Source organism: Balearica regulorum, chromosome W (assembly GCF_011004875.1).
Source record: "Balearica regulorum gibbericeps isolate bBalReg1 chromosome W, bBalReg1.pri, whole genome shotgun sequence".
NCBI lineage: Eukaryota > Metazoa > Chordata > Aves > Gruiformes > Gruidae > Balearica > Balearica regulorum.
Genome location: NC_046219.1, coordinates 12,678,621 through 12,706,592, shown reverse-complemented (window position 1 = coordinate 12,706,592; position 27,972 = coordinate 12,678,621). Strand labels below are relative to the sequence as shown.

Here is a 27,972-nt window from a genome sequence, read left to right as displayed (position 1 = left end):
CCCTCCTTCCTCTTCCCCAAGCCCCTTATAAGCTGAGCATGACATCATACAGTATGGAGTATCCCTTTGGTCGGTCTGGGTCAGCTGTCCTGTCTGTGTCCCCTCCCAACTTCTTGTGCACCCCCAGACTACTCACTGGTGGGGTGAGGAACAGAAAAGGCTTTGACTCTGTGTAAGCATTGCTCAGCAATAATTAAAACTTCCCTGTGTTATCAACACTATTTTCAGCACAAATCCAAAACATAGCCCCATGCAAGTTACTATGAAGAAAATTAATTCCGTCCCAGCCAAAACCAGTACAGGGAGAAAATATGATGAAAAAGCTCATGGGTCAAGATAAAGACAGGGAGATAACTCACCGATTACTGTCAGGGGTAAAACAGACTTGAATTGGGAAAAATTAAGTTAGTTTATCGATAATTAAAATAGAGTTGGATGGTGAGAAAAAAAGACAAAAAACCCTTAAACATCTACCCCCACACACCTCAGCCTATTTTTCCCAAGCTCAACTTCACTCCTTCCTTCCCAACTCCTCTACCTTCTCCCCCCCATCCCAAGTGGTGCAGGGGCTACGGGGAATGGGGGTTGCAGTCATTTCATAACAGTTTCTCTCCGGCGCTCCTTCCTCCTCACCCTTTTCCTCAGCTGCAGCATAGGGTCCCTCTCACAGGGCACACAGTCCTTCACAAATTGATCCTTCATGGGTCCTCTCCACAGGTTGCAGTTCCTGTCAGGAGAACCTGCTTCTGTGTGAGCTCTCCATGGGCTGCAGTTCCTTCAGGGAATATCCACTTGTTCAGGTGTGGTCCTCTCCGTGGGCTGCAGGGGAATCTCTGCTCTGGTGCCTGGAACACCTCCTCCCCCTCCTTATTCTCTGGCCTTGGTGTCTGCAGGCTTGTTTCTCACACTTTTTTTTTTCCTCACACTGTGTCATGGTTTTGCCCCAGCCAGCAGCTAAGCACCACGCAACCGCTTGCTCATTCCTCCCCCACATGGTAAAACCATGCAGTGTTATACCCTTTCTTAAATATGTTATCATAGAGGCACCACTGGCTTCGCTGATTGGCTCAGCTTTAGCCAGCTGTGAGTCTGTTGCAGAACTGGCCAGAATTGGCTCTGGCACAGTGCAGCTCCTGATCGCTTCTCACAATATGTACTGTCTTAAGTTATATGCGTGTATTGGGTGGATGTGGCAAGGTTTTTGTAGCAGGAAGAGAAGAGGAATGCAGGGGTGGCCTCTGTGGAGGGAGTTCAGGGGCTGCCCTGTGCCAGACAGAGATGGTTCCAGCCAGCTCAGTAATGGATCCACCACTGGCCAAAGCTGAGTCCATGAGTGAAGCTGGTGGCACCTCTGTGAAAATATATTTTAAAAAGGGCAGAAAATGATGGAGAGAGTAGGTAGGAATGCAGAGAGAATGAGGAAACTGAGAGGAGGAGGGAATCGGGGGAAACAACAGAGGAGTAGGAGGTGATCCATGGTGGAACAGATACTCTTGAAGGGACTCCAGTCTGGAGAAACCACACCAGGGCAGCTATTCCCCCATTCCATGCCTCCCACCCCCAAATGTTCATAAGAACAGTCGATGACTTGGGCTCTGTCTGTCAAAGTGGTCACTCAGGTCCCATCTTTTCACACATGAAGCTGAATAAAGCATTTGCAAAGGATTTTTCTGCAGCGATGGTGTGCAATAGTGATGCTTGATCCTATCAGTTTTACGCTCCCATGAAAGGAGGGATACAACAGAGTGCTTAGCATTGCTTGGATTTTTTTACTTTCAATAGCTCAAATTAAGGGAAGCTTCTCAAATAACAGGATCATTTTGAGAAGCAAAATGGAGAAATTTAGTATAAAAAAGGAAAGAAGAATCATTATCAGTGAATGTAATTATGTTCGAAGGGAAAACAAGTATTAATTTGACTATGTGTCTGATAAATTTCCCATTTCAGCCTATAGCTTTGTTGGTGGGTTGTTTTTTTCAATAGTTGATGATGGTGTTTATTGTTGACAAAACCATTTCTTTTAAGGTGAGTCGTAATTTTGAGCTGGTTGGATGGGTTAACTTGGATCAGCTGGAACAAATGAAGGGAAAAACAGAGAGCTCCAGCAGCGATGAGGAAGAAAAAGAGTTAAGCCACAAGACTGAAGAGAGAGGTCAGTATAGTTGCTTTTTCTTTTATGCTGGATACTATAATGGCCCCTGCCAGTTCCATCAAGCAAGATCAACTGTTGACTCTACAGCAGATTCCTTAAGTTGTGGAAGCTTGTCAATATGGGCAAAATGGAGCTTTTGTCAAGACACTTCCTGGAGGAATTTTGTTTCTAATGCTTATGACAAGATTTCTGTTTAAGAAAACCAAATCATGGTCCCCAAAAAAATGTTATGAGAAAATACTGGAAACATCTGTGACTGTGCAGATAGCATCTATGAGGACTTAGAAAAATACATAAGTGGAGTAGTATTTTAGTGGGCTGTCAGATTATTCTGTGTTGGTAACCCATGTTCAGCTTTGCTGCTCCACATTATACTAGTGAGGGATATAGTTCAGTGGCCAAGTTTATTTTGGGGCTATTGTCTGCCCACTGTCTGCCCAGTGCTTACAAAGCATTCCTTCCCTCCTCTTTGTGAGAGCTGACCCTTTTGCCATCACTTTGGTAGGCAACTCTGAAGCCCTGGTAGTTCTATTCCTTACCTCCAAATCACCATTCCAACTGTGTACTTTACATTTACATCTGAATAATCCCATTGAGTTCAGTAAGTCTTATTCATGTGTTTATCATTCAGATGGTTAGCTGAGATAAAGAAAGGTAGTTCTTGGTGAATTGGACTGTGAGGGGGAGTTTTGTGTTTGGGGTTTGTGGTGGGTTGACCCTGTCTGAGGGCCAGGTGCCCACCAGAGCCGCTCTATCACTCCCCTCCTTCTCTAGACAGGGGAGAAAAGGTATAACAAAAAGCTTGTGGGTCGAGATAAGGACAGGGAGAGATCATTCACTAATTATTGTCACGAGCAAAACAGATTGAACTTAGAGAGGGAATTCATCTAATTTATTACTAAGCCAAACAGAATAGAGGAATGAAATAAAACCAAATCTTAAAACACCTCCCCCCACCCCTCCCATCTTCCCGGGCTCAACTTCACTCCCAGCTTCAAACCTCTGCCCCCGCTCAGCGGCACAGGGGGACGGGGAGTGGGGGTTACGGTCAGTTCATCACGCGGTGTTTCTGCCGCTTCTTCATCCTCAGGGGGAGGACTCCTCTCATCGTTCCCCTGCTCCAGCGTGGGGTCCCTCTCACAGGACACAGTCCTTCACGACCTTCTCCAACGTGAGTCCTTCCCACGGGCTACAGTCCTTCATGAACTGCTCCAGCGTGGGTCTCTCCCATGGGGTGCAGACCTTCAGGAGCAAACTGCTCCAGCGTGGGTCCCCCCAAGGGGTCACAAGTCCTGCCAGCAAACCTGCTCTGGCGTGGGGTCCTCTCTCCATGGGTCCACAGGTCCTGCCAGGAGCTTGCTCCAGCGTGGGCTTCCCACGGGGTCACAGCCTCCTTCAGGTGCCTCCACCTGCTCTGGTGTGGGGTCCTCCACGGGCTGCAGGTGGAATCGCTACACCCCCTCATCCTTCCTCCATGGGCTGCAGGGGGACAGCCTGCCTCACCATGGTCTTCACCACAGGCTGCAGGGGAATCTTGCTCCGGTGCCTGGAGCACCTCCTCCCCCTCCTTCTTCACTGACCTTGGTGTCTGCAGATGTTCTTACATCTTCTCCCTCCTCTCTCCGGCTGCAAAAGCGCTCTCTAACTGTTTTTTCTCTTTCTTAAATATGTTATCACAGAGGCACTGATTGGCTTGGCCTTGGCCAGCGGCGGGTCCATCTTGGAGCCTGCTGGCATTGGCTCTGTCAGACACAGGGGAAGCTTCTAGCAGCTTCTCACAGAAGCCACCCCTGTAGCCCCCCCGCTACCAAAACCTTGCCATGCAAAACCAACACAGGGTTTCTTTTGCCTTTAATATTAAAATCATTTTAGTGCAAATATCTGGTCATGACTGGAATACTCCATGTATTCTCACAATCTGCTCTATAGTGCATGACTTCATCAATTCATCAATATGTTTGCAATTCTTGTTCAACAGGAAAAGGAGCTTGATTTAAACTAATAACTGCAGTGAGCCTTGTGATGCCTAATCATCAGGTTCCATGGGTCATCCAACCTCCTGATGCTGAGTGCAGGCTGCCAAGTTTCTATGTATTTATAACTAAAAGCATGCTGACATATTTACCTTTTTCCTTCTGAAATTTCAGTTTTCAGTTGAAAACTCATTTCAAGTTCATTCAAGAGTTGTTCACAAAAGAAAACATGTTTCCCCAGGTATTTTCAAACCTGTAAAAGTTGCGATTGCTAAATTCACAAGCAGTTTACAGAACATGAAGGGGCCATTAACACTTCTCTTTGAGTGATCCTTATTTAATGAGGAAGAGAGTGAGTTAGGAAACAACTTTTATTGAAAAGCATCCTCCATGAGATCTTTGTTAACAGCCCTAAAAGAAATCAGGCAAGGAGCAGGAGGGATGTTGTTTTCACACGTTCCAAAGTTTGACATTATTAACTCTGCACCCTCATGTGGAAGTTTGTTCAAGTGTCTGTTCAGTGGGGGATATGACCCTAAGAGCTTCAGAGCTGAAAGAATGAGTCTAATGATTTGACTAAAGGACCAGCTTCCCCTAACTTGCAGCTGTAGTAAACATTGATGTTTTGTGTAGACCATCAGGTAGAAAGGGATGAAGAGTCATGCTGACTTTGTGAGGAAGGATTACATCAGCACTACACACAAGCACAGGTGCTGAAATGACCCTGGAAATCATGGTATCCAGACAGAGAAAAAGAAGGTACCATCAGCTGAGCTTCATAAATCCCTGTATATAAACTCTATCATGGGAGAAAAGAAAAAAAAATTAAGGTCATCATTTAAATTTACTTCAGCATACTTGAGATTTTTTTATACATATTATGAAAATGTAAGAATATCACCTTCTAGGTTGGAGCTTTAAATTTGCAGGGTAAAACAGACATAACTGTGCTTTGTGTGATCAGTAATTAAGCTAGGTATAATGTTTTAGCAATTTTGTTTATGTTTTATTTTTTCACCTGCAGTCATCTTTAATATCTGTGTTTGGCTGAAAAATCTGTATTTGTTCAAATGAGCAATCTAAAAATCATGCTTATTTCCCAAACTGTATTTTACCACTATTCTTTCCCAGCTTCCCTTTGGAAGTGACAGTTGTTATTTTTTCTCCTTTTCACGTAATATCAGGTCTAATTTTTAATTTTTTTTTTTACTAGAGTGGATAAAAATATGGAAAGTCCTTATGTCATCTACCTTTATAAAAGTCCAAGTTGTATTGACTTTATCTTTTGCGAAATAGTATCTTGCACCTTATAGTGGTGGTCTTCAAGTGTCCAGCTGACACAGGTGCTGAAAACTGGAGCAGCCTGGAGAAGAGAAGGCTCTGTTGAGACCTTATAGCAGCCTTCCAATACCTAAAGGGGCCTACAAGAAAGCTGGAGAGGGACTGTTGACCAGGGCATGTAGTGATAGGACAAGGGGTAATGGCCTTAAGCTGAAGGAGGGTCGATTTAGATGAGATGTTGGGAAGAAGTTCTTCTCTATGAGGGTTGTGAGGCACTGGAACACGTTGCCCAGAGAAGTTGCAGATACCCCCTCCCTGGAAGTGTTCAAGGCCAGGTTGGATGGGGCTTTGGGCAACCTGGTCTAGTGGAGGGTGTCCCTGCCCGTGGCAGGGGGGTTTGGAACTAGATGATCTTTAAGGTCCTTTCCAACCCAAACCATTCTATGATTCTAAGACATGGCTACATGGCTTGGGTGCAGTGTCATATGTTAACATCATCTTCTAGTTGATATTCAGAAACTGCTTCCATTTCAAAAAAATGTTCACCCTATTCAGATAGGACTATACCTGTGCTCGTAAATATTGCCTCTATCAGTAGCTAATGTCACAGTTTTCAAACTGCACCAAACTGTAATGCCTTATACCACTTGGATACTTTGCTGATTTTAGTCTTCATGGTGTTACTAGGAGGTGGATTTGCCTAGTGTATCTTCAGTCTCTGAATATCTGGGAGGAAATGCTGGCTCAACCCTTTGAAGTCCATGACTTCAGCAGAACCAGGATTTCTTCCTGTAAGTCAAGCTATGGCCTAGATTGACAGCTTAAGAATGATGTATGCTATACTTAGGTATGTTGTTGCACAGAATGGCTTGTTGGGATGCTGGACCAAAGAATCATTATTCTTCCTTGGAGAGGGAGGAGTTGGGCATGCCATCCTAGCAGAGCTGAACTGCTGTGTCAGTTGGGAAGGTCTTGTGGGTTAACCCCAGTGGGCAGCTAAACCCTACACAGTTGCTTGCTTGCTCCCTCTGAAGTGGAATGGGGAGAGAATTGGAACAGTAAAAGTGAGAAAACTCATGGGCTGAGATAAAGACAGTTTAATAGGTAAAGCAAAAGCTGCACGTGCAAGCAAAGCAAAACAATGAATTCATTCACTGCTTCCCATCGGCAGACAGATGTTCAGCCATCTCCAGGAAAGCAGGGCTCCATCATGCGTAACAGTTACTTGGGAAGACAAACGTCATGTCGTGGTTTAGCCCCAGCCAGCAGCTGAGTACCACGCAGCCACTCGCTCACACACGCACACCACACACCCCCTCCCTGACGGGATGAGGAGGAGAATGGGAAGACAAAGCCAAAACCTCATGGGTTGAGATAAGGACAGTTTACTGGGACAGCAAAGGGAGAGGGAAATAACAACAACAGTACTTAGAACAGAATATACAAAACTGGTGATACACAATGCAGTTTCTCACCCAACAACCATACAACTCAGACCGCACACTCAGACCCGTCCCGAAGCCAGACTGTCCCCAAGCCACATGTCCTGGAGCCATGCCACCCCTCCCCAACTAGCCCCCTTTTATGCTGAGCATGACATCATACGGTATGGGATACCCCTTTGGCTAGTTTGGGTCATCTGTCCCGGCTGTGTCCCATCCCAGCTTTTGGTGAAAATTAACTCTATCCTAGCCGAACCCAAGACATGCCATCACTCCAAACGTCCCCCTTTCCTTCTTCTTCCCAAAGCTTTTATTGCTGAGCATGATGTCATATGGTATGGAATATCCCTTTAGTCAGTTGGGGTCAGCTGTCCCAGCTGTGTGCCCTCCCAACTTTTTGTGGACCTAGAAGGAAGAAGTTGTGCATGGAAAAGGATTAAGTTATTCATCTGAGATACTCTAGGGTAAGAGTAACTGTTCTTGCTAGAATTTGCATCCCAGAGGGACTGTTTGTCTCTACTGACCTTTATATCTTACTTTTAAAAGAAATCTGATTTTTTTTTTCTGGGGTTTTTTTTTCAGTAGATAAAAATAAGTGTGCATGTGTGTTTGCATGTGTAATGCAGGAAAATCAAATGCAAGTCAGGTGTCTATGCAATATGTTACCCATCTTTTGTAGACCCCAGGTAAGTGCGCAGCCTGATTACTCTTTCTGGGAGGCAGTCTGAATTCACAGCCCAAGAAACCAAACTAATCAGGGACTCATGGGGAAGTAAGTAAGTGGGAACATATAATGTATTCAGAAGGGACAACAGAATTATTAGAATAACTATAAATTCTCCCTATTCATTTGAGCAAAAAAGACTCTATTATGTCTGCACAGTCCTAGAATAAATTTCCTATTATCTACTGTACTCTGGATTTGTTCTTGTACAGAAGAGCAGCTGTCACCTTGTGGTGGGTTGACCCTGGCTGAGGGCCAGGTGCCCACCAGAGCTGCTCTATCACTCCTCTCCTTCAATAGGCAGGGGAGAAAAAGTACAACGAAAAAAAAGCTTATGGGTCGAGATAAGGACAGGGAGAGATCATTCTCTAATATCGTCACGAGCAAAACAGACTGAATTTAGAGAGGGAATTAATCTTATTTATTACTAAGCAAAACAGAGTAGAGGAATGAGAAATAAAACCAAATCTTAAAACACCTCCCCCCACCCCTCCCATCTTCCCGGGCTCAACTTCACTCCCGGCTTCAACCTCTGCCCCCCCTCAGCGGCACAGGGGGACGGGGAGTGGGGGTTACGGTCAGTTCCTCACGCGGTGTTTCTGCCGCTTCTTCATCCTCAGGGGGAGAACTCCTCTCATCGTTCCCCTGCTCCAGCATGGAGTCCCTCACACGGGCTACAGTCCTTCATGAACTGCTCCAGCATGGGTCTCTCCCTCGGGGTGCAGTCCTTCAGGAGCAAACTGCTCCAGCGTGGGGTCCCCCATGGGTTCACAAGTCCTGCCAGCAAACCTGCTCTGGCGTGGGGTCCTCTCTCCACGGGTCCACAGGTCCTGCCAGGAGCTTGCTCCAGCGTGGGCTTCCCACGGGGTCACAGCCTCCTTCAGGTGTCTCCACCTGCTCCAGCATGGGGTCCTCCACGGGCTGCAGGTGGAATCGCTACACCCCCTTATCCTCCTTCCATGGGCTGCAGGGGGACAGCCTGCTTCACCATGGTCTTCACCACAGGCTGCAGGGGAATCTTGCTCCGGTGCCTGGAGCACCTCCTCCCCCTCCTTCTGCACTGACCTTGGTGTCTGCAGATGTTCTTACATCTTCTCCCTCCTCTCTCCGGCTGCAAAAGCTCTCTCTAACTGTTTTTCTCTTTCTTAAATATGTTATCACAGAGGCACTGATTGGCTTGGCTTTGGCCAGCGGCGGGTCTGTCTTGGAGCCGGCTGGCATTGGCTCTGTCAGACACAGGGGAAGCTTCTAGTAGCTTCTCACAGAAGCCACCCCTGTAGCCCCCCCGCTACCAAAACCTTGCCACGCAAACCCAACACACACCTCCAAAACTTCAACCCTCCATAGGTGTTGGATTAGTCATCGCAGTATCACAGAATGGTTGAGGTTGGAAGGGACCTCTGGAGATCATCTAGTCCAAACCCCCTGCTAAAGCAGGATCACCTAGAGCAGGTTGCACAGGATGGCGTCCAGGTGGGTTTTGAATATCTCCAGAGAAGGAGACTCCACAACCTCTCTGGGCAACCTGTTCCGGTGCTCTGTCACCCTCAAAGCGAAGAAATTTTTCCTCATATGGTACAGGGGCAGTGTATTTCAGTGGTATTTATAAATTTGGACCATGTATATGGTATTAAATGTAGGAGTCAGACCCAGATGTAAATGTAGTCCATGGCACTGACTTTCTGTTGGTCATATCAGGAGGGGACCTTGCTTTTTGTTGTTGTTTAACCACATAGTAAATCACTGATGCTAAGATATATGAAATAAGTTTTTTTCTTCTAGATGAAAGTGATTTTAAAAAAAACTACAAACCTGTTAAAGAACCATTCCATCTAGAACTTTATTAAAGGGCAACCAGTGGGAAACATGTAGTGTCCTGGTTTCAGCTGGGATAGAGTTAATTTTCTTCCTAGCAGCTGGTATAGTGCTGTTTTGGATTTAATATGAAAATAATGTTGATAACACACTGATGTTTAGTTGTTGCTAAGCAGTGTCAAGGACTTTTCAACTTCCCAGGCCCTGCCAGCGAGGAGGCATGAGCCTTCCGCAGGAGGTGCACAAGAAGCTGGGAGGGGCGCAGCCAGGACAGCTGACCCAAACTGGCCAAAGGGATATTCCATACCATATGACATCATGCTCAGTATATAAGCTGGGGGGAGTTGGCCAGGGAGGGCCATGGCTTGGGAACTAGCTGGGCATCGGTTAGCGGGTGGTGAGCAATTGTGCTGTGCATCACTTGTTTTGTATATTCTATTATTATCATCATCATCATCATCTTCCCTTTCTGTCCCATTGAACTGTTTTTGTCTCAACCCATGAGTTTTACTTTTTTCAATTCTTTCTCCCATCCCACTGGGGAGGGGGGAGTGAGTGAACAGCTGTGTGGCTGTCTTAGCTGCCTGCCGGGTTAAACCACAACATGTAGCAAAAATACCTTTCAAAATTTAACATACGGAGAAGAAAAGTGAACACACGGGTGGTTCTGAGTTTATAGGTTGATCGCTAATGGAGTAAATTTGAGAGTGAAGAAACCAAGTGAGCAGATTGACTCAAGGATTCTCAAGGTTTTGCTTTCTAGCTATTTCCATGCTAAACTCTCAGTGTTGGTTTTGATGTAAAACACAGTCTCTTCACTTGTTCAAATACAGGAAGCAATAAAACATCTCTGCAAATAGATATAACAGATTTAAGATGGAGGATGGGATTTTTCACCTGCAGTGTATGTTGTGATTTTTCAGGATGGCTCTGTAGCTTCTTGAAATCCTGGTCACTTCAGAGAACCTCAGTTCACTTTTAGGTATTAATACAAAACCTTGGCTGTTCATGTAGGTGTCTTAAGTGGGAAGCACTCCATTATTTTGAAAGTCCCATTCCCCCCCCCTCCATTTCCATATTATAGTTAATTGACCTTTTCTCATAGTGATGGTTATAGAATTTTCACATCTTGCATTTTTAGGATAAGGAGGACAATTTCAGAAATACCTACTTTTTTAAAGGAAAATCTTTTGCTGCTGCTGGATATTTTTTCCTCCCTGAAGGGCAGCAGGGAAGATCAGCATGTAATCATAAAGGTCCTTTCTTGCCCTAATGCTCATGAACGTGCAGATAATTTTATTCTCTCCCAGAGTCCATTATGTATCCTGACAGTGGAGCTCCAGAGAAGCGCTTTCCATGTGAGTTCTGTGGCCGATCATTTACAGAGGGCTCTGAGTGGGAACGACATGTGCTGAGGCATGGCATGTAAGTTGGTTTGCAGACTCCTTTGCATAACAGCCAAATGTAACAGTTGATCTTTGTACATCTCCCCACTCATTCCTCCCTTCCCCCCAAAAAAACTGTAATGAAAAGCAACATTCTTATTCTAAGTGGTGAAGAATTCTAACACAAACATTATTGGATGCAATTATCAGATGTATTTACTCAACTAGATGCTTCTGTCCATCCTGTTTGACCCAGGAATCCAGAAATCCAAGGTAACTGTTGCTTTTAAACCTGTACTTGAATATCTCCATATGTCCAAACACCCTTCCAGTTTCAGGTCTAGATCAGACCTCAAACTGAAAGAAACTTTTATCTACAGATGGCCAAGGGTTTCTGGAATACAGATCGTTCCAGAATTCCCTCTGTTTGGGAGTTAAAATCTAGTGTTATCAAATCCAAATGTAGCACATAAATGTTCTTTACTATGATCCTAAAGCTTAAACTTCATTTCAAGTTGAATACCAGTTTGTTTGTCCAAAATTAACATTACTTGAGTCTATTGTTGATGTTTGCTTGCCAGTAGAGCAGCATGGAAATGGCAGCAAATTATATGGAATCTGGGTTTCTTTTGGCTTTTTTTTGTTCCTTATTATTTCTCTTTAGCATGCTTGCAACTAAACTTGGAGTTCCAGTGCAAAGAATTATGTAGAGAAGTGTTAAGGGCTTCAAGTGAAGGAAAATCTCAATAAGTGTGCTCTCTCCCCAAAAAGCAGAGTGAAGTTAATAACAAAGATCATTTCCTTTCATGCTCATAAATATCAGTCCATGCTGTGAAATAACAGGCATTTCTGGAACATTCATCTTCCTTCTCTTGACAAAGATCTTTTCAATAGAACAGATGTCTTTGCTGGCTAGAGTTTCTTCAAAGAGGAGATCTCAGCCAGGATTACTGGCATGTGGAAGACATTTGAATGTAATATTGTAGCTAGACTGTGGAGGGATAAAGGGTAAGAGAAAGTATTATTTCTTGTCTGTTTAAATAAAAGTACTTGAAATGTTGCAAGCTTTAATAAGATTTATTGGTTTGTTAATTGTTTGGGAGAAGTACTCTCCTTTCCTTATATCCAAAGCATGCTTGGATTGTAAAGGTTTCCTTTTTCTGCTGCTTGGATTTTCAGGGCTCTGAATGAAAGTAAGAAAGGGACCAGAGAGGACAGCAAACTGAAGGAGAACACAGAAAAGACTGTTAATACACTGACAGTAGAAGAAAAGGAAAGCACTGAGAAAATGGTGGTGGACTTGTCCCACAACAGTGAAACTACAGTCAGTGTTGTAGCTGCTGACAAACCTCTCCAAGAGACCTCAGAGGCAAAAAATGAATAAAAATTTGGTGTGATTTTAATCAACTTACTTGAACAGTGGTGAATGGGAAGGGATGGGCAGGTGGGGTGGGCAGAAGGAAGAAACAAAGCTGCTTTTAGGAATGAATGATCTATTTTCAAAGCACTGGTACCTATATGAGTGTGTCTATATTACAGTTATTTGAATGATGGAATAAGTGGTTCCATTATATCACTGCATCTTTTCTTCTGGATCTTGACAGTGAGAAGTTACACTCATATTGGACTAATGAAACAACTCCCTGTGTCTCTACATTACACAATGTGCTTTGCAGTGGAGACTTGTATTGTTTGCAAACAGAAGTATAATGAGCATGGTTGGGGGGGTGATGTAACTTTTCAACACGCAAATTTTGGTGCATTTTTCTAATTTCAATACATTATGATTTTCCAGACTGAATGGAACTGCTTTAGAAAAGAAAACAAAAACAAGACAGAAATGGCTTTGCTTAAAACAGCCACTTGTTTCCTAATACCTCAAAATTAACAAAGGGACATCTCTGCATTTGTTAGTACTGCCTGTTGTCATTATGATTAGAGAGACTGCTGGGAAAGGAGGAAGAAACAGAGTTTTAAAGAAAGGAAAACAAATTGTGCTTAAAATCCCACTGTGGATTTTATTTCTTAAAATACTGTGATTTTTTTTTAATTATTTTAGTAAATAAAAAAATAAAAAAACCCAGAGAGACAGAGAGTCTTTAATTTCTAGATAATGGTTTGTGAATTGTCATCCTTTATTCCAGGTAAGCTGTTTGTTAGTATTCAACTATAATTTTAGTATTTTATAGATTTCATGTGACCGATTGTGTGGTTTTGTTTGCCATATGTTTATTTCCTATCAGCTTGAACTGCTGCAAAAATGACACAATTAACTTTCTCATACAAAATGAGTGGTGGTGTTATTTTTTCCAAAGGGGCAGGGGGCAGGGAAAAGAGTTCCTATCAATATAAAACTAGCTATTTCTGTGTTTAGGATTTAAAAAAATTAAGTTTTGTTTTAACTAAAGAACCAAACTAACAGCACAGCTATGCAGCTTAGGGGCCAAACACACCGGTCCTCATAAATATTCTGTCAATTTTCAAATGAGCATCTATTCGTCTTGCACCATATCTGTCAAGATTGGTGTCATCATCTCTCCCCCCCCTCAACCGCCCCAGTCTGTGGGGTGGGTGTGTGTGCTTTTTTTTGTTTTGGTATAGTAGGAGAGAATGATGTCTGTTCTTGCATCTTTTTGCAAGCAGAAGTGAAATTGTTACATACTATATTGAGTCTGGAGAGCTACTTGATCCAAGATGGGAGTTGCTAATTTTTCCCCTACTCCTTAGCTTTTAGCATGAGGGAGCAGTATAGAATGAATAGGAATCTACATACCCTGTGGCTGATTCTGCACTTTTTCTTTGGTGGAGGTCCTACTCAACTCAACACCAATTTTGCCTGAATTAGGAATACAGGATCTGGTACCCATGGTATGTTCTGATTTTGAACAAAGAATTTCTTTCCAAAAAGTAGGAAATACTGGGCTAAAATCTAGTTTTAGAAATGCATGTGTCTTTGTCTTGGGGTTTTTTTTGTTTGTTTGTTGGGAGGGGGTGTAAAGAAGCTGCTGAGGAAATGTTACCCTAGACAGCTTCAAATAAAATTGATGTCAAAAATCGCATTTGTTGAATTAGTGCTATTTGAGAAGCATGGTGTTTTACTTTTAAAGATTCGTCAGTTGTGGGTTTGCAGGATTTTTTGGTTTTGTTTCGGGGGGGTTATTTTTTTGGAGGAGGGAGGGAGCATCATGTAGAAAACACACTGGAGGGAAAAGTATAAATTTTGTGCCTGTATTAGTTTTTTAATTGGCCTCATTTCAAATGTCTTTAAAAAGTTTCATACCTGGATTGAGTGTTTGTAAAAGTTGCCAAAAAATGAACAAAAAATGAAACAATTGTGACATTCTCTTATCACTACTTTATTTTTCAAATAACATGTAAATATCGTAATCCATTGGATTTTGTTTTGCTAACTTGTTAATAAAAATATGGGACCATTATCCTTTTAACAAGCCTAGAAAGTTGGGATTTTTTTTTCCTTTTCTTAAAAACGTATACCTGATATATTGTGGACACACAGCGAGCAGCTGTGTGGTGCTTAGTTACCGGCTGGGGTTAAACCATGACAAAAAAACCCCAAAACACCACCACAATCACAATGAGTGAGAAAGTAACTGCTTTTCAAAAGAAACTTGTGCTATGCAGAGAGCATTTTGTAAAAGGTTGTTTGGAAATGTTTCCATTCTTATGTGATTTTGATGCCAAAACCGATGCATGTCACTTATAAAAACTATCATGTCTGTACATTTAAATAACTTGGAAATGGAATTTTGTAACCTGTTTAAAAATCTTCCAAATGGGAGAGTTTCAGTGGCTTTTGAACCCATTTGTTAAAAATATAAAAATTCAACACCTTCTGATTAGTTTGCAAGAACAACTGATTGACATCAGAGAAGATGGAATTTTACTAGCCGAACTTCAAAAAGACCTTTTGTGGGTAGGATTGAAAAATGAGTATCATTAATGTAGGAAAAATAAGGGTTAAGACTGTGCAAAGTATACACCACCTCAAGTATCCTTGACAGTATGTTCTGAAACCATAGTAACCAGGATAGGATCTCTCAGTGGACTAAGGGTTTAGAACAATAGGACCTTGGAATAGTATTAAGATAGTGTATCCTCAGCTAACCTGTATTGATTATAATACTAAAATGTACACCCCTTTGTGAATAATGAGCATGCTAATTAGGGGACCTCCCCAAATGTTTGAAACATAAAGTAAATGCATATGTATAATGAGGGCAGGTGAAAGGTGGATAAGCTGCATTTTGTTACTATAAAAAAAGGCACACTTGATGCATTCGGTGTGCCGGCTGGTGTTAGATGCTCAGCACCCTACTCTGCAGACTAAAGGCAAATATCTCGACTCACTGTGTTGATTGGGTCTTTGCACACTGAGTGAAGAACTCAGATTTTGGGACAACATTTTTGGCGAGCCAGATGGGACAGCCATAAGACCTTGCCCAGATGGTCTTGCCTACCCCGGTGGCAGAGAAAGGATCAGACAGGACTCCAGCACGCACCGACCAATTTGACTGAGGACTCCTCCAGGTCTCCTCCGGCGCCAGGGTGGTGAGCGACTCAAAGGTGCAATGCCCAAGAGAGATATTCGTGCAAGTATGAAAGAAGGGAGAATTCCTGGATTGATAAGTATTATATTCAATTATTTCCATGGAATCAAGTCACACATAGACACTTGGTAATAGGGAAAAAGGTTACCTTTGCTGACAAATTGAGGGTATAAGGTCAGAGCCAAGTGCGCACAAGAGGCAAATATTTGAGTTATGGGAACGAGCCGATCCACAAGCCAATCCTCCCTGTAGCCCTCTGGGATGCATTCTGAAAAACTGGAATAAAATTGGGGGTGATCCAATGACTAAAGATAAAATTAAAAGATATTGTAATCGATAGTGGCCAAATAAAAAACTAGATTATGGTAAATGGTGGCCGGAAAATGGGTCTTTGCAATTTAATACTATATTGTAATTGATGTTGTTTTGTCACCGACTAGGAAAATGGGATGAAGTGCCTTATGTTGATGCCTTTATGACTTTGAATAGGGATCCTAATAGAAGAAATGTGGATTAGGAGGAGATACGTTAATGCCATGTATTGAGGAAAAGGAGAAAAGAAGGGGGAAAAAGGAACAGCAATAATAGATAGAAAAGGTGGACCGAGAGGACAGGGAAGAGGAGATCGTGGAGGAAGGGGTGGTTGTGGAGGATGAGGTAGAGATACAGGAACTAGAAGGGGCCCTCCTCTGGACCTAAATCAATGTGCCATTTGTAGACAGGAAGGACATTAGAGAAATGAATGTCCCGACAGGGAAGGAAAGAAGAGGTCAGAGGAAATTAATGTTATGATGCTGGAAGATTCTGAAACCAAATGAAGGGGATGGGGGGAAGATATTAAGGCATCCCCAGCAGATCCCCTGGTTCCAGTGAAGCTGGGGAACGGCATTATAGATTTTTTTGATAGATAGTGGAGCTACCCACTCAGTAGTGACTAGCTATAAGGGACCTTTAAGTAAAACCACAATACCAATTGTTGGGGCAACGGGAAAGAGAACTTTGCAGCCATTCTTACAACCTATGGAATGTACGATTGGAGGTACTAAATTGACTCATGAGTTTCTATACATGCCAGAATGTCCCCTTCCACTGTTAGGATGAGATTTACTATGTAAATTAAATGCTCAAGTAACCTTCTCTGAGAACTCTATAGAGCTGCACATCCCTCAAGAAATAGCATGGAAGGCTCAAATCTGCTTACTGGCAGATAAGACCTCGAAAGAACCTGAAAATAATATCCCAGACATGGTATTAAACATGGTAATTCCTTTGGTGTGGGCCTCGAAGAAACCAGGTAAAGCAAAGAACATGATCCCGATTAAAATAGAACTCAAACCCGGGGTAAGCCAGGTGAGGGTAAATCAATACCCTATTAGATTGGAAGCACACAAAGGATTGGAACTCTTGATAAATACTTTCATGCAATACGGACTGCTTAGAGAATGTGAATCTGAATTTAATACTCCTGTTTTGCTAGTAAGGAAGCCTTGTTCTCAAGACTATAGATTAGTACAAGATTTAAGAGCAGTAAATGAGCATGTCCAAAGAAGGGCAACAAGTCTGGTGAAGGGTTAGAGAACAGGTCTTATGAGGAGCAGCTGAGGGAACTGGGATTGTTTAGCCTGGAGAAGAGGAGGCTCAGGGGAGACCTTATCACTCTCTACAACTACCTGAAAGGAGGTTGCAGCGAGGTGGGTGTTGGTCTCTTCTCCCAATTAACAAGTGATAAGACAAGAGGAAATGGCCTCAAGTTGTGCCAGGGGAGATTTAGATTGAATATTAGAAAAAAAATTATTCACCAAAAGGATTGTCAATCACTGGAACAGGCTTCCCAGGGAAGTGGTTGAGTCACCATCCCTGGAAGTATTTAAAAGATGCATAGATGTGGTGCTTAGGGACATGGTTTAGTGGTTGGACTTGGCAGTGTTAGATTTGTGACTGGAATCTATGATCTTAAAGGTCTTTTCCAACCAAAATGATTCTATGATTCTATGAAATCAAATAACTGGGGACATACATCCTACTGTACCAAACGCTTACACTTTGTTAGCCTCAATACCTGAAACAAATGCTTATTTTACTGTCTTGGACTTAAAAGATGCTTTCTTTTGTATCCCAGTGGATGAACAAAGCCAAACAATCTTCGGCTTTGAATGGGAGAATCCCACAATGGGAAGAAAGGTGCAGGTGTGTTGGACTGTACTCCCCCAAAGATTCAAAACCAGCCCTACTCTTGTAACATATTGGCGAGAGAGTTGGAATGATGGCAAAGTGCTAATAATAATGTGACTCTGTTGCAATGCATTGATGACATATTAAAAGGAGTCGACACTGAAAAAAATGTCTGGAGGCAACAGTTAGTCTCCTAAATTATCTAGGATTGGCAGGATATAGAGTGTCCCAGAAAAAGGCTCAGATAGCAAAAGAAAGAGTTTGATATCTGAGCTTTGAGATATCTAAAGGACAAAGGGAACTTGGAATAGAAAAAGAGGCTATATGCCAGATTGCAGTGCCAAAAACTAAAAGACAACTAAGATGGTTTTTGAGAATGGCTGGGTTTTGTCGCATCTGGATCCCAAATTTTGGACTAATAGCTAAACCACTATACAATGCTATTAAGGGACCAGGAGAAATGTTGCAATGGACTCCAGAGTGCCAAAAGAGCTTTGAGGAGATCACACACCCTCCTGCCCTGAGAGACTGTTATGACAGATGGAGTCCAAAAGTCATGGACTAAATGAACTCAACATACATTTTTAGAGGGATGGCCCATAGACTAAGGGAATGATATTTGTGTGTACATATCAAAAGACAGGAAAAGTGATGGCAATTAATTGCAACGTATTGGGAAGTGTAGGACCTGGGCATGACATAGATGCTATGGAATAAGGGGTGGATAATGTCCTGGTTTCAGCTGAGATGTAGTTAATTTTCTTTCTAGTTGCTGGTATAGTGCTGTGTTTTGGATTTAGTATGAGAATAATGTTGATAACACACTGATGTTTTTAGTTGTTGCTAGGTAGTTGCAGTGTCTACACTAAGTCAAGGACTTTTCAGCTTCTCAGGTGCACAAGAAGCTGGGAGAGCATAGCCAGGACACCTGACCCAGACTGACCAAAGGGATATTCCCTACCATATGATGTCATGCTCTGTATATAATTGGGGAAGCTAGCCAGGAGGCAGATTTGCTGCTCGGAAACAGACTGGGCATCAGATTGGTCTTTTTCCCTTCCTCATGTGGTGAGCTATTGCATTTGTGCATCACTTTATTATTATTATTATCATCATCATCATCATCTTCCTTTGTTATCCTATTAAACTGTCTTTATCTCAACCTATGATTTGTTTGTTTGTTTTTCCATTCTCCTCCCCATCCCCTTGCGGGGAGAGGGGTGAGTGAGCAGCTGCATGGTGCTTAGTTACTGGCTGGGGTTAAACCATGACATCCCCACAGATCTCTAACACATACTTCAACTAGACATTCACAATCTCCCTCAGTTAAGCTGTTCAGATTCAAGAAACTCTGTAACCTGACTAACTACTCTCCCTTATTATGTTTTTGAGATGGAGGAAAGTAATCTTCAGAACAGCAGTAGAAGTTAAGGCCTTTCATAGTTTCATGGCCCAGATGTAATACAATAGACTTTCAAACACACCTCCAAAAGTCACACCAAATCTCTTAAAGGAAGACAGCAGTGACATCCAGACTTTGCTGTAAGAGACAAGCATCCATATTCCTCAGGGGGAGACGTAAGGAACTTTCCAACCTTGAAAACATACTGAACGTCCTTCTTCCCATCTCAGTACGACTGTATTTGCCTAAGGACTTTGCAAAAAAACTCCAAGCACCAGCAGAGAAACACCCACCCACAAATAAATTCTCTCCTCTCTCATCTTCCCCTCTCCTTACAGAATTGCATAGTCATGGTAATTTATCAAGGAGAGAAACTGGTTCTATTACAAATCATAACACATATCCAAACACCTGTTGAGCAGGAGCCACACCCCAAAAGTGGCTAGCAGAATCTCAAATGCACCTGCTCACCCCACAGGGACAGAGTAATCATTATAGTCCGCATCGTAGGCTAAACAAGAAAGCCTCCCTACAGTCACCCTCCTTCCTCAGACACAAGCATCCTGATTCCAGTACACACTAACCTCACCCAGTAGGAAAGCACAAGCACATCTAAGAGCAAACAGCTTCCCCTGCTTCCTTCCCACCCCTATATCCACTCTCCAAAAGGCCATGACCCATTGCCAGTACTCCTTATACAAACCAGCAGAGGTTATAATTTTGCCCATTACTTACCCATATGCATACAGACATGCTACTGAGAAAAAAATATTATAATGCCATAGTTCTCTTTGCCAACTTCCTCCAAAAAGGTACAATTCATGCTATCCTCCTCTACCTGCCACACAGGCTTACTCCAACCAAATGAGAAAGGACAGTACTGAGAGGGGTTATGGAAAACCGGACACACACACTGCCCCCCCCTCACTTCTTGCCCCTGCCCGCCAACCTCTAACAAGTAGTGTTCATCCGCGCCCCCCCCCCCCCCCCCCCCCCGGTAACCCTTTTTCAAGAAAGGAAGGTGCAGCACCTGCAGCAGGAGTGAACCGGTGCAAGTTAAAAGAACAGAGCGAGAGACAACTCCCTCACCCTGGGGCCTGCACCATCTCTTCAGGGTCTCTGTAGATCTTGAAAGTCTGTTGCTGCAGCATTTTCAGCATGATCTGCATGGCGGTAGCGAAGCACCCTTTGTGCTCACTGCTCCCGCATGTCCCAGGACTGAGAGAAAGAAAAAGAATATAGAGAAGTGCCTGTCACCGCCACCTCCAACGCCACTTGCTCCTGGGCCTGGAGTTGCATTCACAGCCCCAGAAAGGAGGGAAGAAGGAGAAAGGATGCGCGCACAGGTTCTGTGTATTAAGATGAGGAGGAAGGCACAGCAGACAACAGATGCTGTTCGGGGACTATAGGGAAACGGAAAGGGAATAAGAAGGAAGGACGCATGCCCAAGCAGCAAAGGAAGAAGATGGATGACAGTATGGAAAGAAGGGTATGAGGAGCATGCACATAGCAAACACATACCTTCTCTGAAGCTAAGGTTAGGAGCTACTTCGTGTCTTGTCCATTTTTGCTGTTGTCACAGAATCATTCAGGTTGGAAGACACCTCAGGAGGAGTCTAGTCCAACCTCCTGCTTTGAGCAGAGGATGCTGAGGTCAGAACAGGTTGCTTAGGGCCTTTATCCAGTCTGTTCTTGAAAACATCCAAAGATAGAGACTTCACAACCTCTCTGGGCCCCTGTTACACTGCTTGATTGTCCTCATGGTGAAAAACTTTCCTTATATTCAGTCAGACCCCCTTCTCTCCATTTCAACTTATGCCCACTGTCTCTCATCCTCCTGCTGTGCACTAGTGTGAAGAACATGGTTCCATCTTCTTGACAATCTCCTCATAGGTATTGGGGGGCTGGTACTAGTTTCCCCCTGAAATCTTCTCTTCTTCAGGCTCAACAAGCCTAGTTCCCTTAGCATCAACTCATAGGGCAAGTGCTCCACCTCCCTGACCAGCTTGGGAACTTCCACTGAACTTGCTCCAATTTAGCAACATCTTCTTTGTATTGGGGAGGGGAAGCAAAACTGGATGCAGTCAAGTGCTGAGTAGAGGGGGATAATCACTTCCTTCAGTCTACCGGCTATGCTTCTCTTGATACAGACCAGGATACTGTTAGCCTTCATCACTGCCAGGGCATACTGCTGAATCGTGTTTAGTTTACTGTCTTCCAGGTCTTCTTCAGCAGACCTGCTCCCCAGCCAGTCAGTCCCCAGCCTGTATTATTGCAAGGGGCTCTTCCATCCCAGGTGCAGGACTTGGCAGTTGTCCTTGTTAAATTTCATGAGGTTCCTGTTAGCCCATTCCTCCAGTCTGTCTAGGTCCCTCTGAATGGCAGCCCTACCCTTAAGCATATCGACTGCAACCCCTGAGTTTGGTGTCATCCACAAATTTGATGAGGTGCATTCTGTCACCTCCACTAGATCACCGATAGAGGCATTACACAGGCCAGGTCCTAGGATAGACCCATGTAGTACTCCACCTATAACTGGCCTCCAGGTAATGACCCATTAAACAATACCCTTTGAGCCTAATCATCCACCACTCAATTTTTCATCCATTTAGTAGTCCACCCATCTAGACCATAACATGTCAACATGAATACAAGGATGCTATGGGAGACAATATCAAAAGCCTTCCTAAAGTCAAGGTATACAACATCCATTGCTCTCTCCTCATGCACAGATCTATACTTTCCACAATAAAATGACATTGGTTTGGTCAAGTATGGATGACTATTCTGATTCACCTTCTCCTTCATGTGCCCAGGAATAGTTTCCCAGAGGACTTGCTCTATGATTTTCCCAGGGCCCAAAGTGAGGCTGTCTGGCCTATAGTTCCCCAGATCCCCCTTTCTGCCCTTTATGAAGATGGGTGCAACATTTGCCTTTCTCCAGTCACCAAGGACCTCCCCTGATCTCCACAACCTTTCAAAGATGATAGGGAGTGGCCTTGTAATAATATCAGCCAATTTTCTTAGCACCCTGAGATGCATCTCATCCCATGGACTTGTATGGATTGCATTCTCTCAAGAGATTCCTGAATTGATCTTTCACCACTATTGGTAGTAGGATTGGTAGTTCTTCTCCTCCTTGAACCCTGCCTCTAAGCATAGGGGCCTGGGAGAACTTATGGCTGAAGACAAAAGCAAAGAAGGCATTGAGTACTTTAGCGTTATCTGCACCCCCTGTCACTAAATCACCTGCCCCAATCAGGAGTGGGCCCACATTTTCCTTGTTTATTCTTTTATTGCTGAACTAGTGGTAGAAGCTCTTCTTGTTGCCCATTATATCCCTTGTCAGCTACAACTCTAGTTGGGCTTTGCGTTTCCTAATATCATCCCTTCAGGCCTGGGAAATGTTTCTATAATCCTCCTTTGTAGCTTTTCCTCACTTCCATCTCCTGTATACATTCTTTTTGCACTGAAGCTCAGTCATGTGTCCCCTGTTTAGTCAAGCCCATCTCCTGATATATCTACTCATTTTGCTGAGTAGGACCATTCTTATGCTTTGGAAGAGGTTATCCTTAAAGATCTGCCAGCTTTCTTGAGCTCCTTTGCCCTTCAGAGCTGATTCCCACACAATCCCACCTACCAACTTTCTGAATAAACTGAAGTATGCTCTCTTGAAGGCCAAGGTTTGTACTCTGCTACGCACTTTGTTCATTCTACCTGGGGGTCTTCAACTCCACTGTTTTGTAGTTGCTATAGCCAAGGTTGCCATTGATTATCACATCCCCAAATAGTTCTTCCTTGTTCATGGGTAGCAGACCCAGAAGAGCTGCAGTTGGCCTATCCAGCAAGTGTGTTAACAAGTTCTCTGACAGTCCAAAAATCTGGCTTGCTAACTCCAGTGATGTCATAGTTCTGCAACCACGCTTTCCTCCTGTTTACTGCCTAGGCTGCCCAAATTTGTGTGCAGGCACTGGGAGTTACTCCCCAGTCACCCTGTTTTATCCTTCCTGAGGGCTCCCTTGCTCACATCACCCTGCTCCATATACTTTCCATCCCATCTTCCATTTCCTCACTTAAGTACAGGCTGTGATCTCTAACCCCCTGAAATACCTAATTTAAAGCTCTCCTCACTAGGTTAGCAAGCCTGTGTCTAAACCCAGTTACTGGAGGAATCTGGGGCGGGGGGAAGGGGGAAGAGAGAGAGGCAGTCTGAGTACCAACAACTGGAGTGAGGTGGCTGGCCTTGGGGGCTCATATGTCCAGATGCCAGCAACTTGGGAGACCAAGGGATCTAGGGGCCAGTGACTGGAGAGATCCATAGTATATATGTGTATATATGTGTATATATGTGTATATTTTACACTAATGGATTTTCATCCTGATGAACTAGAGAGGAGAACAGGATCAGGCCGTTTGTGCTGTTTGTGTTTGTGTGGGTGCTGTGTTTTCTGTCTGTGTCGATGTGTTTGGCCGGCCGTGTACCTACCTACATACACATACACACACACACATATATATATGTATATAGTATGTACGTGTGCCTATTGGGAATATATGCTCAGCTTCACTACTGGCTAGACCTGGGAAGATGGAGCTAGCAGCAGCCTTGCCTCTATCGGGCTACTGGATTTGGCAATTCCTAACATAGACCCTGACCTGTGAACTGACTTCCTGGCCTGGCCTTGGACCTGCCTTGTCACTATGACTTTGCCTGGCCTTCACTGGACTGTGGCTGACCCTAGTCACTGTCACCAGACCTGCTCTGCTCTCCTTGTTTGGGTACTATGGGACTGGGCCCTGTCAGTGAGGTCACTGCCCCCCTGCATGTTTTGCTGTCACCCTTGGCTCCTGGCTCACTTGCTGTTGTTGAACAGCCAGCCTTTGCTGCTCTCAGATAACAAGATCCTGATTCTCTGAGCACAAGAAGGATGCTTCTGGATTTGGGCTTCTATTATTACCCTCTCTCTGAGCTACCCGGTCTTTCTGCTGTTTTTCTTGCAGACATAGAGGCAAAAACTTGTATCAGTCAGTGCCCCAGTGCTTGCTATGTTGGTCTATTCAAGCTCTGTAATAATGTTGTCCCAAAATCTGGGTTCTTCACCCAGTGCGCAAAGAGACAATCAACACACTGACTGGAGATATTTGCCTTTATTTCTTGTCTGCAGAGTAGGGTGCCAGGCATCTAATACCAGCTGGCACAGTGAGTACATCAAGCGTTCCTTTTTGATAGTAACAACATGCACCTGATGATTGGTGTTCTTAAACTTCCTTATCCACCTTTCACCCACCCTCATCATACATATGCATTTTACTTTAGGTTTCAAACATTGAACTATGAACTAGTTCTATGAACACTGAATTATGTAACCTTAGTCCACTGAGAGATCCTGTCCTGGTTACTATAGTTTCAGAACATACTGTTGTGGAGTAATTACTGGAGGTGGCTTATTGAGACCAAAACAGTGTTGAGGAGACTTCCAGGGTGAATATGCAAAGAATCTGTTCCATAAGCAACATGACCTGCAACCTTAGATGTTGGCAAGCACCAGGGGAGCTTGGCGTGCTGACTCTGAGAAAAACAGCACGGAGGGTGGAGCGGAGTGGAGACACCACAGCCAGGCTCTGTGATAACACCACAGGGATGGGAACTTGGTGGTACCAATGGTACCGTGGAACTGATAAAACTGCATAGTTGTTACCCTGAGCAAACAGTATTCCATTTTCTGTCGAAATCATGTCCTTTGGTTGAACCTTGCTCGTTATAATCTCATTATAATACCAAAACACACCTCCATCCCAAAGGCTACCCACCTCCAAGGGGCGACCACCCCTCACTGAACCTCCAAGGTGCGACCACCCCTCTGAATTTCTTTAAGTCTATAACTTTAAAAGCAAAGCGAGAAGGTTTTACATCAATCATAACAAAGGTATGTATGACTAGAGTCACTCAAGCTCCACCTGAAAGTAAGAAAATAGTATAAAAATGGCTTAAGAGAGGGGGATGTTAGGGAAGATACCATCGCAGACAAGTCAGGAGGACATCGCTGACTTCTGGGATCAGTCAACGGGCTGAACCTCTCTTCCCCTCCATAGGGACACCTATTGGGTGAGATTAGAATACTCGGCTATACCGAGTGCTTCCCCGGGAAACTTAGAAAATCTCTATAGAATTGTTTCATAATGTAATATATTTGCAGTCGGCTATATTATTCATATTCTTGGTACTTGCACGTGCTTTGCAGACAGTGTATTTATCACCGGCAATCCAAAAGAACCTGTACTTCTGTAATCGCTTCGATAAACTGCACCATTCATTAATCTAGCCGTGAGAGTTCTCATTGGACGCGACCAAACTCCTTAAGTATGGCCGTGCTAGTCCATTGAACGCGACTAGACTGAAGGTGCTTCGCACTATTGATGCATCCATAATCGTGATAGTTCAATATATTGAACGCGACTGGACCTATAGTGCCAAATTAGGTATCGCTCAGAATCTAAGCCCAGCCGCCCCCAGCCCCTCTGATATCTGAGGACAAGCTGGAACGCAAGGGGGTTTATTTTCTGCCGAACTTCTTTACCCTTTAACGCAACAGCGGGTTATAGAGAAGACAGATATAGCCTCTTCTTGGAGGTGTACAATCAAAGGACAACGGATAACGATCACAGGCTGCAGTGAGGGAAATTCCAACTGGCCGTAAGGAAAAAGTTCTTCACCATGACAGTGGTTAAGCACTGGGACAGACTGCCCATAGACATCATGGGATCTCCATTCTCCATCCCTGGACATTTAGAATCATAGAATCGTTTTGGTTGGAAAAGACCTTTAAGATCATCAAGTGCAACCATTAACCTAGCACTGCCAACTCCAACCACTAAACCATGTCCCTAAGCATCACCTCTACATGTCTTTTTAATACCTCCAGGGATGGTGACTCCACCACTTCCCTGGGAAGCCTGTTCCAATGCTTGACCACTCTTTTGGTGAAGAAATTTTTCCTAATATCCAATCTAAACCTCCCCTGGAGCAACTGGAGGCTGTTTCCTCTTGTCCTATCACTTGTTACTTGGGAGAAGAGACCAACACCCACCTGGCTACAACCTCCTTTCAGGTAGTTGTAGAGAGCGATAAGGTCTCCCCTGAGCCTCCTCTTCTCCAGGCTAAACAATCCCAGTTCCCTCAGACACTCCTCATAAGACCTGTTCTCTAGACCCTTCATCAGATTTTTTGCTCTTTGGATGCACTCCAGCACCTCAATGTCTTTCTTGTAGTGAGGGGCCCAAAACCTCAAACTACTAATAGACTGTTAATTTTGCCTCTTAAAAGTACAAAGTTTGAAGCTGGTTTCTGTTTCCTTATGTTAATAACTAAACACAGGAATCAAAAAGAGCTGTACATGACTAATTGACCTGTTTGTTTGTTTTACTGTCCTCCATGACAGTGCTGATAAGCTTTTCTGGTAGCATGCAAATCAAGCTGCTATCAGCAAGAGAGGTCTTTGCTATAAAAAAAAGCAAAAGGAGCAGGCAAGCTGTAGTTATTATCTCGGAAAGATAGCAGCTGCTTGGGGACAAGGAACTGCCTTTAGCTGGAAATAGCAGAGCAGGGAGGGGGATGGAATTTAATGAGCTGTGAATACAAGAAACCTGCAGTGTAATTAACTCCCAGAAGATCTCATTGAACATTCAGCAGAACCTCCACTCAACTTAATGGTGCTTCCACCTTCATCACAATTAAAGTTTAATTTGGGCAAAGACCTGCATTATCAAGTGTGGAATTCAATGAACTGTGTGAAGGAAAAGGTCACACCTCCCCACCTTTGCAGCACAGAAGGTCTGAAGGAAAAGGTGAAAATATAAAACCATTCAATGCTTTATCATCAGTGCTAGGAGAGATGGAGGCTTCACTCTACAGGCTTGTCAGTACCTGCCTTTCAATAAAAGAATTCCCATTTCATTGGAAGAGGGCAGTGAATGCTAATGGGTTCAAGAAGAGTTTTTCCTCTGTACTACTAGCTGCTGTTGTTTCTAAAGCCTAAAGAGTTCTCGCAGAAGTTGTTGCCTGGTTTAACTCAGATATCTAACAGACAGGAGAAATTAGCATTTCCACCCACAGTGGCCTTAAACATTTCAAGACATCTTAGCTCAGTGCATTTTCCTAGTGTTACTGGGCCACGTATCCACCCTGCTACACCCAGAAAAATAATACTGTCAGTGCCAAAGGACCCCCAATGCCCTGCTATATGGCAAGTTGACGTGGTTTAGCCCCAGCTGGCAACTAAGCGCCACACAGCCCCTTGCTCACCCCTCCCCCGGCAGGATGGGGAAGAGAATAGGAAAGACAAAGGCAAAGCCTCCTGGGTTGGACAGTTTACTGGGACAGCAAGGGAGAGGGAAACAATCAACAACAGTACTAATAAGGGAATATTCACAATGGGTGATAACAGGAAGCAATCCAACAACCAACACCTCCCAGACTACCTCCCTTTTATGGTGAGCATGATGTCACATGGTATGGAATAGCCCCCTGGCCAGCTTGGCTCACCTGTCCTGGCTCCCTGTGAAAATTAACTCTATCCTAGCCAGAACCAGGTCATTTAGATTAGATGTTCGAAAGAAATTCTTTACTGTGAGGGTGGTGAGGCACTGGAACACGTTGCCCAGAGAGGTTGTGGAGGCCCAATCCCTGGAAGTGTTTAAGGCCAGGTTGGATGAGGCTTTGGGCAATCCAAACCATTCTATGATTCTATGATATGCTGCCAATATCTCTTTTTTCAGTTGGAGTGTAGCAGGCCTCGACCCTCCTTCAGCTTAAACCCATTACCCCTTGTCCTGTCACTACACTCCCTCATAAACAGTCCCTCCCCATCTTTCCTGGAGGCCCCCTTCAGGTACTGGTGAGCCGCAATTAGGTCTCCCCTGAGCCTTCTCTTCTCCAGGCTGAACAATCCCACCTCTCTCAGCCTGTCCTCATAGCAGAGGTGCTCCAGCCCTCTGATCAGCTTCGTGGCCCTCCTCTGGACTCTCTCCAACAGCTCCATTGTCTCTCCTGTACTGGGGC

General features: G+C 43.9%; 1 protein-coding gene and 1 long non-coding RNA gene across 11 annotated transcripts in view; one reads left to right on the top strand and one right to left on the bottom strand.

Annotated features, from left to right (window-relative positions):
- Nucleotides 1-13,060, top strand: part of LOC142599142 (zinc finger protein 462-like) — a 149,780-nt gene extending 136,720 nt beyond the window's left edge. For 5 of the 10 annotated variants that reach the window (XM_075738831.1, XM_075738836.1, XM_075738835.1 and 2 more), the window contains 4 exons: nt 2,026-2,152; nt 10,698-10,812; nt 10,983-11,045; nt 11,952-13,060. In XM_075738831.1, coding sequence (XP_075594946.1) covers nt 2,026-2,152; nt 10,698-10,812; nt 10,983-11,045; nt 11,952-12,156 — 510 coding nt within the window. In that variant the 3' untranslated portion in view covers nt 12,157-13,060. The other 5 variants (XM_075738833.1, XM_075738838.1, XM_075738832.1 and 2 more) reach the window with 4 other exon arrangements.
- Nucleotides 1-27,972, bottom strand: part of LOC142599245 (uncharacterized) — an 830,374-nt gene that overhangs the window by 285,486 nt on the left and 516,916 nt on the right. The gene's annotated exons all lie outside the window — the stretch shown is intronic.